Source organism: Myotis brandtii, unplaced genomic scaffold (genome assembly GCF_000412655.1).
Source record: "Myotis brandtii unplaced genomic scaffold, ASM41265v1 scaffold441, whole genome shotgun sequence".
In the NCBI taxonomy this organism is placed as follows: Eukaryota; Metazoa; Chordata; class Mammalia; order Chiroptera; family Vespertilionidae; genus Myotis; species Myotis brandtii.
Genome location: NW_005366873.1, coordinates 3,985,254 through 3,997,014, shown reverse-complemented (window position 1 = coordinate 3,997,014; position 11,761 = coordinate 3,985,254). Strand labels below are relative to the sequence as shown.

At 32.6% G+C, this 11,761-nt stretch overlaps 1 protein-coding gene across 1 annotated transcript in view; it reads left to right on the top strand.

The window, feature by feature from the left end:
- Nucleotides 1-11,761, top strand: part of PDCD4 (programmed cell death 4 (neoplastic transformation inhibitor)) — a 25,666-nt gene that overhangs the window by 11,611 nt on the left and 2,294 nt on the right. Inside the window, exons 4-11 of the mRNA XM_014546412.1 lie at nt 485-579; nt 2,511-2,624; nt 3,601-3,822; nt 5,131-5,228; nt 6,373-6,487; nt 9,454-9,561; nt 10,050-10,160; nt 10,943-11,082. Of these exons, the coding sequence (XP_014401898.1) occupies nt 485-579; nt 2,511-2,624; nt 3,601-3,822; nt 5,131-5,228; nt 6,373-6,487; nt 9,454-9,561; nt 10,050-10,160; nt 10,943-11,082 (1,003 nt within the window). The remainder of the gene's footprint in view (nt 1-484; nt 580-2,510; nt 2,625-3,600; nt 3,823-5,130; nt 5,229-6,372; nt 6,488-9,453; nt 9,562-10,049; nt 10,161-10,942; nt 11,083-11,761) is intronic.

The following is an 11,761-nucleotide window of genomic DNA, read 5'->3' as shown; positions in this document are numbered from 1 at the left end:
TGTGATCTTTTTGTTTGGCTTTTATTTTAAAGCAGCTGCCTTTTCAGTTTTAACTTTATAAACTATTTCAACTTGATGTTCCTAAGTAGATTATAAAATATCTAATCTTTACTGAAAAAGCAGTGATCAGAATAAAAAGAGGTTTAAAGTATAAGTCTCAACTGGAAAAAATAAAATACAGTTTTTTTAGCTGTTACTTATTTTAAAATATGTTTTATTGATTTTTTTTTAAGAGAGAGGAAGGGAGTAGGGAAAGAGAGAGATAGAAACATCAATCAGTTGCCTCCTGCATGCCCCATACTGAGGATCGATTCCCAACCCCTATATATGCCCTGACTGGGAATTGAACTAACGACCTCTTGGTGCATGTGTCAGTGCTCAGCCACTGAGCACACCGGCCGGGCAGCTGTTATTTTTAATTAACATCTGAACGTGTAGAGTTCTTTCAAATTTCTCTTTGCTTTTTCAATTCAAAACTTTCCAGGTGGTGCAGGAGGCAAAGGTGTTTGGGGTACACCCGGGCAGGTATATGATGTGGAGGAAGTGGATGTGAAAGATCCTAACTATGACGATGACCAGGTATCTGTGTTTTTGCTTTTTTAACATATGTTTTAATACTTACACACTTTTTTGATCTCATGTTCGTTGTTTACTCATATGTTGTCAAGTCATATGTTCTATGTCTGTGTTTATAATCTATAACTGTCAAGTCATATGTATATGATTATATATACTAATGTGTATGTAATTTATGACTATATATGTATATAGGCACACACATTAATATATGCATGGAAGTCATTTATTTACTCAGTACCTTCAGATTGTTAGGTTAATTTTGGATTAGAAAAAAACAAGATAACTGATAGTAATCTATATATATAAAAGCCTAAGGGACCGGTACAACCAGTTGACCGTACGACTGGTCAACCGATCGCTATAACAAGATAACTGATAGTAATCTATATATATAAAAGCCAGGTGACCGAACGACTGGTCAACCGATCGCTATGTTACACTGACCACCAGGGGGCAGACGCTCAATGCAGGAGCTGCCCCCTGGTGGTCAGTGCTCTCCCATAGCCAACCTCCCACAGCCGGCCAACCTCCTGCAATCCCTCCCCCTGCTGGCCAGCCCTGATTGGCCCTAGTCGCTGGCTAGGCCGAGGGACCCCACTCGTGCATGAATTCGTGCACCGGGCTTCTACTGTATACATAATTTTCTTTTGGTTTCTGAAGTGAATCAAAAATAGATCTTCACAAATTTACTTAAGATTATCAAATTGTTTTTCAGTAAGTTCTTTTGAGTTAATTTAGTTTCTATAGTAATGAGAATTGAGAAGAATATATAATTTTTGAATATTAGTAAAGACAAATATTAAACGGCTTTTATATATTGCTGTTTAAGATGTTGTGTTTGGTAATTTTGAAACATGGATCTTTTTTCTAGAGATAGTGCTGAGAATATAAAATTTTCATAGATTTTCTAATGAATTTACATATATTTATCCTTTTACTGGAAAATTTCTAACTTATCCCATATAGAATAGTATAATGAACCTACTTGTACTCATCTCCTAGCTTTACCAACTTTAATAGTTAATAACTCATGGGCCAATCTTTTTTTATCATGTACCTCCATTTACTCTTCCTGCTGTGTCTGTTCCTCCTCCCCACCCTCCTACAGCTCTGGATGAAGATAAGATGTATAAGATAAGATGTAATAAAAATTTTAGACAGGAATTTATCAGGGTATATGTTAGATTGTTTTTGTTGTATATTGTTTACTAGTATGTACTTAACTATTTTAACTAACAGTTGGATGCAGAAATATTTCTAAGAGAACATGAAAAAATATATTTTAAAACCAGTAGGACTCAAATACTATAGAAACTTTGCTAAATATTCTAGGTTTGATATATAATCTTTCAAATTTATGTTGTTAGGTGGAAGCCAGTCACAAGTTACATATAAACATTTCAGGGATTTTTGCATAGCAGAAGGGGGTTACTTCTTTGTGAAATTTCAGTTTAATAGTGCTTTTCCCATAGAAAATTTTTTGTCACTACAACATAGATTTTTGTTATTAGGAGCATTATTGTGGTAATACTAATCATGAAGGCTTTGGTTCCTGCTTTATTTTTTTTAAAAAGTGAAGTTATAATGAAAATGCTAGATAAGGTAGGAAGTCATCTTAAAAAAATTTGGTCACCAAAGGATTGGTTTTGTGAGATATAAAGAATTAACAGAAGATAATGGCGGGGGGGAGAGGTTGGAAGCACATCATATTTGCTGTGGTTAGTGGTTCTAATCTGTGTCTTGGTTATTATATTTAGATTTTGTAAAAGAACAGATTAAATTTTTATATAAGTGATCAAAGCATATAGCATGCCTTCTCTCCCAGAATTGGGATTACTAACCAGTTGAAATATAAAATTATCAAACAATTTCAGTTTATCTGAATATTTTGTTCTTTAATTTATAACTCTTTCTCCCCTTTCCCTTACCAGGAGAACTGTGTTTATGAAACTGTAGTTTTGCCTTTGGATGAAACAGCATTTGAGAAGACTTTAACACCAATCATACAGGAATATTTTGAGCATGGAGATACTAATGAAGTTGCGGTAGGCTTAAAGTTGCAATTGCAATTTATTTCATTTAGGAGAGAAAACACTATTAAAAGCAAAACATAACTAGAATGATCTTGGATCACTGAATAAGTGTAAGAATTTTCTTTTGTATAAATGAATTTTTAACTAAGAAATGGAGTAAAATTTCATGAATTTAGATTAATTCTTACCTATTTTGGATCTGATGAGGGCTATGTGCCATTTCCTTCCCTGAAAAATGACACAACACGATATTTTTATAGTTTTTATAATTACAAAATATTTTTTAAATTGATAGTTTATAAAATACAATTTTAAGTTTATTCCAACATTTAAAACAATAATCCCACTTAAAAACAATCTTTTAAGATCTCATTTTAAACTTTATATGACAGTATAAAGTAAATTTTTGTGCAAAGAGAAAGCTTTGAAGAAAATCAGAGTATAAACAGTTTATTATGATAATGTGGAATGAATTTCTCCATAAATGCTTATAAAGCAATATTCCTAGAAATAATGTTAATGTATTATAAGGGAGAGGATTAGTTAACTCCAACGCCAAACTTAGTAGTATTATGTGGATTAATAAACTATTTTAGATTTAATTCACATTTTTTTTATTGATTTTTAGAGAGAGAGAAAAAGGGAGAGAGAGAAAACAGCAATTTGTTGTTCCACTTATGCACTCATTTGTTGGTTCTGGGATGTGCCCTGACCCAGAATAGAACCTGAAACCCTGGTGTTATCAGAATGAAGCTCTAAACTACTGAACTACCTGGCCAGGCCTGTAATTCACATTCTTGAGTTCATTGATGTTCAAACAGTTAAAGCTTGACAAAGTGGGTCAATATGTAATTTATATGCAGAGTAAGATATATTTATTCTATCCCTCAAAATTTGACTGCCTCTCTGATTATTTCCACATAGGAAGAGGTAAGGATATATAAAATCTTGATTTTTTCAAAATTAAAATACTTTTTTTTTTAAATAGGAAATGCTAAGAGATTTAAATCTTGGTGAAATGAAAAGTGGAGTACCAGTGTTGGCAGTATCCTTGGCATTGGAGGGAAAGGCTAGTCATAGAGAAATGACATCTAAGCTTCTTTCTGACCTTTGTGGAACAGTAATGAGCACAAATGATGTAGAAAAATCATTTGATAAATTGTTGAAAGATCTACCTGAATTAGCGTTGGATACTCCTAGAGCACCACAGGTTTGTATTATTTTGCTTGCTTATTCTCTTCCTCCACTACCCTTCCAGGTATAGAAATAATGTATACTGCTAGGAAATTGTATTAGATGAAAAAGGAAAATATGGCCCATATTTCCTATCACACAAAAATAGCCCTTTAACATTTTAGTGTATTTTCTCTGAGCTATTCCTCCCCCCTCCCATTTCATCATACTATAATTTTATATCTTACTTTCCATGTAGTGCTCTGTATAGTTTTTAGGTCATACTTTTGTTTTCTTATCTGTAAACTCTTTATTATACGTAGTTAAGATGTTTTATGAGCTGGGATTTTTAAAAGATGTAGATTATTTTGAGTATTGAATTTGCTTAACTGATGTTTATTATAAAATAATCATAAGGAAGACTGTTCCCTTTTGTAGCATTGTGGGTAATAGAAAATTCATGGTTTATGCTTCTGTTTAGGTTTCTTTTCTCAAAGCCTTATACTTTTTAAAATGTATTTATATTGCTTTCAGAGAAGAAGGGAGAGGGGAGATAGAAAAATCAATAGTGAGAGAGAATCATTGATGGTTGCCTCCTGCACGCCCCCTACTGGGGATCGAGCCTGCAACCCATGCATATGCCTTTGACCGCAATAGAACCTGGGACTCTTCAGTCTGCAGGCCGATGCTCTATCCATTGAGCCAAACCAGCTAGGGCTCAAAGTCTTATACTTAAATTAGACTTAATACATGCTGACATTATAACATGACTTTCTGGTTTGAAATAAAAAGTGTGTGAAATTCTTTTCTGGTTCCTTGACCAAAGTTTTAAGGTAGGAGCATTTAAACATTAATTTGGGAATAGAGTATAGGTAGGTTAATTCCTAAATGCTGTGATTCAAACATGAACGTTTTAAAATATCAGTACTCAGCCCTGGCTGAGTAATGTTTTCCACTCTTGTTCTTTGGTATAATTATAAGCTAAATCAAGGTTTCTCTTGATTTTAAGTCATTGACTTAACAAGTATTTTTAATCATATACTCTGTTTCAGGCATTATGCAAGGTAAGGTGTTGGGGAGTCAGTAGTAAGCAAAACAGATGTGCTCTTCCCCTCCCCCCCCATGTCATTTAACCTGAAGGTTAAGTTGTGGGAGTGTGTGCCAAGCATAACTAGTTAGGTGCTGAATAAAAGTGTTGTTTTTTTTAACATTCTAAAAAATACCTACAATTTAGGATTGTTGGTATCGACTGTGTAGTTCAACCAGTCTTCATCATTTATGTATTTAGAAATTGTAAAGGTTTATTTTAGATTTTTTAATACAGTTTTTTCCCCCCTTATTATAGTTGGTGGGCCAATTTATTGCAAGAGCTGTTGGAGATGGAATTTTATGTAATACCTATATTGATAGTTACAGAGGAACTGTAGATTGTGTACAGGCTAGGTAAGTAAATTAATTTTCCTACTTAGAATTTCAAATGAGTTTAAAATTCCACAGGATTCTATTGAAATGACAGATGAATTAATCAGACATTATAGACATCTGTTTGTCATTTGTTTGTATTCTCTACTGTTAAAACAAAATTGAGAGATGGTTGGTCTAATATAATAGGAAGAGGACATTACTCTAATGCAGAAGTTCTGGGTTTTATTTATTTAAAAAAAATATTTCAGAGAGGGAGGAAGAGGGAGAGAGGGATAGAAACATCTATGATAAGAGAGAATCATTGATCAGCTGCCTCATGCATGCCCCCTTTTGGGAATTAAGCCTGAAACCCGGGCATGTGCCCTGACCAGGAATCAAACCATGACCTCCTGGTTCATGGGTCAATGCTCAACCACTGAACCACACAAGCTAGGCAGAAGTTCTGGGTTTTAAACCATTAGCTATCTTCATGTCAAGCCACTCTTCTCTGGACCTCAATTTCCTTATTTATAAAATGTAAGGATTGAACTTAGAGTTTTCTTTAAGGTCTCTTTAGGTTTAAACATTCTGTAATTATTTAATACTAGAGGCCCAATGCACGAAATTCATGCAAGGGGCTTGGCCCTAGCAGCGGCCCCAGCTGCCTTGTGGCCCTGCCCCACACCTACTGGTCCTTCTGGAAGGTCGTTCTGCTGTCCGGTTTAATTAGCATATTAGCTCTTTATTATATAGGATACTGATAAGATGGGCAATATTAACAAAGAATTACCATGTTTCTCTTTTATTAGTGTAGATACTGATAAGATGGACAATATTAACAAAGGAGTCCTATTTCAATTTTTTTTATATTTTTATCTGTCATAGAAATCTTAAGAAATAATGTTTTCCACTCTCGTTCTTTGGTATAATTATAAGCTAAATGTGATATTTGGGAGTTAGGCTATATGATTTTTAAAAACTATGTGGAAACTTAGATTTGGATTTAGCCATGTCTTAGGTTTTCTTAGGTGTAGATGTTAATTTTCGAGGACTACTTCAGGTCATAGTGGAATGGTTGCTCTGGTGGGAAGGAAGGCTTGAATTCTATTTTTCCCCCCCAACTTTATCCATGATTTGGTCCAGCTGAAGCATGTCCAAATGTCAAAATTAATTTTTTTTGTAGAGCTGCTCTGGACAAGGCTACTGTGCTCCTGAGTATGTCTAAAGGTGGAAAGCGCAAAGATAGTGTGTGGGGCTCTGGCGGTGGGCAGAAGCCTGTTAATCACCTTGTTAAAGAGGTAACTATTGGTTTATTATCTTTAACTTAATTTATATGTATTCTTCTAGGAAAATAAACTATGTCCTCTAGCTGATATTTTTGTGGACAAAAATTAACTTCAGTATTATAGCTGCAAATGGAAAATTGAATAATCTTTGTATATCTGGCTTCATATGATTTTGCTATAAGTTGTCCAATAATTATATAATTGTTACTAAATTTGTATGGTTTCCTTGACTTAAAAATTAGACTGTGTTAAGTTAAAAGGGCTTTTATGATTAAGAAAGCTGTGTATGAACCTTAAAAGAATGCATGAAATCTTTTTCTTACATCGGTAAATTTCTTCAAATACTATCGCAATTTTGTAGTTATCCAAAAAATCTCTTTTTTTATGTGAGTATTTTGAAACTGGATAGTCTCAGATTATAAATTATGAATTATGAACACTAGATTAGATTAGACTAGATTAGAGTCGTAAATTTTTGTAAGGAGATTCACTACCTTTGTTCATGCTTTAAAATATGTAATTAATTTACTACATTAAATGCCAGATTTAGTCTCTGGATAATTTTTCCCTGGCAGTATGTTTCTATGTTAAGAAACTGACAAAAAAATTAATCTTATTTTCATGTGCTTCTAAATTTAGATTATAATCTTTATATGTGACTATAATTTTGAAAATAAATTTCTTAGTGACATGTATACTTATTTGAGTGTTAAGGACCTTAACCCTTTGCGATCCAATTTTATTTTTGGAATTCAAACAGTCTGGTCCAAATTAATTGATGGGATTGAATGTTGAACCGGTTTGCGGTGTCGACCTCAGCCTCGACGTTGGACCTGCTCCTAGTGCCTGGTCTGTTGAGTCAGCCTCCACGTTGGACCGCAAAGGGTTAAAATGTAGTTAGAGCTTTGACCAATTTGCTTTTATGTGTTTTAAGATAGATGGGTTGGTGTTTGTAATCATGTAATATCATAATTGCAATATCTTTTTTAAAATTAAAAAGTTACTAGAGCAATTGAGGTATAAAAAGTCAAGATACTAGGGCAGTTTGGCAAGAAAATGAAATAAAAGGCACCTAGATTGTAAAGGAAGTAAATTCTCTAGTCCCAGCTGACATGATCTTTATAAGGAAAACCAAATGAATCCACAAAAATACAAAAGCAAAAAGCCAAACTATTAATAAATGAATTCAGCAACGTTGCAGTATGTAAGATAAATATAAAAAGTTCAGTTTTCTGCACACTGTGATCTAAAATGAAATTAAGAAAACAATTATATTTTCAATAGCATAAAAAAGATGAAAATAGGAATAAACATATCAAAAGAAGTGTCTTATACAGTGAAAACTGCATAACATTGTTGAAATGAAAGAAGACCAAAGTAAATAGAAAGCTATCCCATGTTTATGTATTAGAAGACTTAATATTGAGAAGATGGTAATACAGATGGTCCCCAATTTGGGATGGTTTGACTTGATGATTTTTTTGACTTTGTGATAATGGGAAAGCTATATGCATTCAGTAGAAACTATACTTTGAATTTTGATCTTTTCCTGGGCTAGCGATATGCAGTATGATTCTTTCTTGTGATGCTGGGTAGTGGAAGCGACATGATTTTGCCTAATTTAGGCTAATGTAAGTTGTTCTGAGCATGTTTAAGATAGGCTAGGCTAAACTATGATGTTTGGTAGGTTATGTGTAATAAATGCATTTTCGATTTGGTATTTTCAATTTATGTCTTTATTGGAACATAATCCCATCATAAGTTGAGAACTCTCTGTACTCCCCCACAAATTAATATTTTGAGAAACTCCCAAACTATTTTATGGTATGTAAATTATCTCAACAAAAAATGGTTAAAATAAAAATTGAAATAAAACCAAGCAGTATTTCAATTTGACATTATTTGGATGTTCATTTACTTTTACATGGAAAGATGAGTTGGACAAAGAGGACTTTTTGAAATGTATACATGTATTCATAATTCATTATTCTCAAAAATTTATAAAACCTAATGGAAAAGATGTAAACCTTCAGTTACATAACAAAGTTTAAAAACTAAGTAATATTTAAATAATAAATTTATTAATTATAGAGTGAAAATGTTATTCAAATGACATATATAAATATTTACTTTCTAAAGCATAATAGGAATTATCAGGATGTATTCTGTTAATCAAATTGTATTTTACCTTTTATGAAATATGTTGTAGAAGTGTGAAATATGAAGTAGAGACACTGAAATTACTTTATTCAGTTAACCAGCATCAAGCATCTTCTAGGTGCAAAGGTGAATTTAGCACGTATTGTATAGGAAAAAACATTTTTAATTGACATTCTCTTGTTCAAAAACTTTTCCCCATTTTCTTTAGGGCCATAGATGTTACTGTATAAATTTGAATAAGACAAGACTTGCCTCTTTAGATATATATTATTAGAAGCTGAATGACTGATGAACGTTTTAGATAATGGTTTTCAAATCCTCAGTTGTAGAGAAAAGTATATGGAAATCTTTACCCTGTCTAGTAAAGCCCTGATATTTCATTTTTTGGCTCCTAGTACAATATTAAGGTCATCTTGATGAAAGGGAGAATTTGTACCACTTCAAAAGTTCATTTTGAGACTTTCAGTTAGTGCCCTCTAGTGGTATTTAAGATCCCTTGTTTTACAGGGAGTATTAAAGAATTATGGTCACAACTCAGGCCGTGTACATCTTAAGTCTATTTATAACTCTCAGTGATTATTAAGAAACACGGAATCACTTCATTTTCTTCATAATTATGAACCATTTAAAATTGGAGATTTACTTTTTAAGCATGAAAATTTAATGATTGTGACATGTCAAGTCTATATGTTCTTAGCTATTTGTAATCTATTTCATCATGTAATATATTGAGATGAGGGTAAGTAAATCCTTTAGACAAAGCACAGTTATTTAAAAAATCAGAAATTCTAACACATCTCAATTTTTTAATTTAATAGATTGATATGCTGCTGAAAGAGTACTTACTCTCTGGAGACATATCTGAAGCTGAACATTGCCTTAAGGAACTGGAAGTACCTCATTTTCACCATGAGCTTGTATATGAAGTAAGATTATTTTGATATCCCAAAGAGAATTATTGTGTTCCTTTTTAAAAAATTGATTGTAGAGAAGGGAAAGAGAAACATCAATGTGAGAGAGATACATCGATCGGTTGCTTCCTGTACATGCCCTGACCAAGGACCAAATCCGCAACCTAGGTATGTGCCCTGACCAATAATTGAACCTGAGACCTCTGGTGAACATGGGACAATGCTCCAACCAACTGAGCCACACCAACTAGGGCTATTGTGTTCCTTTTTTGTACTACAGTGACATAATACTTCTTTAATAATATACATCTTGTTTTTTTGAAAATCAATGAAAAACATCCTCAGGTGAGGATTAAAAAACAAGTTAATGTTAATGGAGAAAATTGTTTTTAAACTTTTATAAGAATTATAGTTACAGATTAAAGGAATCTGATACATTTAACAGCAGTTTCTTACGTGAATTAATGACCACAAATACCTTCATGTATTCATTCAATTTTAAGGCCATTGTAATGGTTTTGGAGTCAACTGGAGAAAGTACATTTAAGATGATTTTGGATTTGTTAAAATCCCTTTGGAAATCTTCTACGATTACTCTAGACCAAATGAAAAGAGTAAGTATAACATTTTTTTTTGAACAATTTTTAGGCTTACACCTTAAATATATGATTGAATAAAGATAATGAATTGTTAATGAAATTTTCCTTTAGATATGTTTAGCAGTAGTATGTCTATAGCTTTTCGTTTGTTTGTTTTTAAATAGCAGTGCTTATGTTTGAATCTCTTGCAGCCATTTTTTGGAAAGTAACACTTCAATAGGTTTTTTTAACCTGCATTTTAAAAGATGTGATTGTGTGTTCTTCCTTAAGAATTCTATTTCTAAGGTATAATTTCTATTTTATATTTAAGGAGAAACAAACATTTAGCAAATTATACTTTGAAGTAATTTATTCCTATTTAAAATTGTATGCATTTGCTATTTAAGTGTTGGTGAGGTTCGTTCTTACTTGCCTTTTATTTTTTTAAAATGTAAATGTACAGGGGTGGGCAAAAGTAGGTTTACAGTTGTGTGGGAAACAGTTTATTGTTGTACTATTTATTAATTATTGTATTATTTGTACTACAACTGGAAACCTACTTTTGCCCATCCCTGTATATAGAGAAGTATATGAGAAAGAAATGTGTCCTATATCTGAGTCTGCCTCAAGATCATTTGAGAGAACAGATTTAAATAAAACATCCTATAACAAATGTACCTGTTTCAAGGTTCAGACCTGACTTTAGTCTTATTATGTAAACATTTGGCCTTAAATATAGCTTGATGACAGTGAAGAATTGTATGGCATTATGTATTTTATATGGGTTAACAATTCTGTATACAATTTCATTGTTTTAGGGTTATGAGAGAATTTATAATGAAATTCCGGACATTAATCTGGATGTCCCATATTCATACTCCGTGCTTGAGAGATTTGTAGAAGAATGTTTTCAGGCTGGAATAATTTCCAAACAACTCAGAGATCTTTGTCCTTCAAGGTATTTTTACTACTTTTTCAACTTAAAATACTGAGGTGCTTAGTAGGCTAAGCTAATTTTCCATCATTCCAGTTCTGTCAGAAAAATAATACTAATACTTCCCTGGAGCCACTCAAGAGTGAAAATCATCTATTTTGTGTTTATGGAGAAACAAGGGTGAAGCTTATTTTGCCCCTTGTGAATTTAATCTCATAAAACCACTGGAAGTCAAAATTTGTGGAGCAGTTCTTTTCTAAGAAGTTTAAATACTATTTCAGTATCGATGTTATCATCAATGAGAAAATTGAGTCTTAGGGAGGTATAATATGCCTTTTCTAAGGTCACAAATGGTAGAGGCCAAGGATCAATCCAGACTTTTTCTGGCTTCAAAGATGTTAGGATCATTCCTGTACTCTTAAGTTGCTTTCTTTTGCTCCTTCATAGAATGGAGAATTGGGGCTAATTGGATCTTACTTTATATTTGTGCTATGAGGATCTAACTCTTTAGTAATAGCTAGTCTTTGTGAGTCTATTTTACATACATTTTAAGTTTTTATAATTTTCATCAAAAATTTTCAAAGTTTGTGTCTTTTTTTAAAAATATATTCTATTGATTTTTTACAGAGAGGAAGGGAGAGAGGTAGAGAGTTAGAAACATCGATGAGAGAGAAACATCGATCACCTGCCTCCTGCACATCTC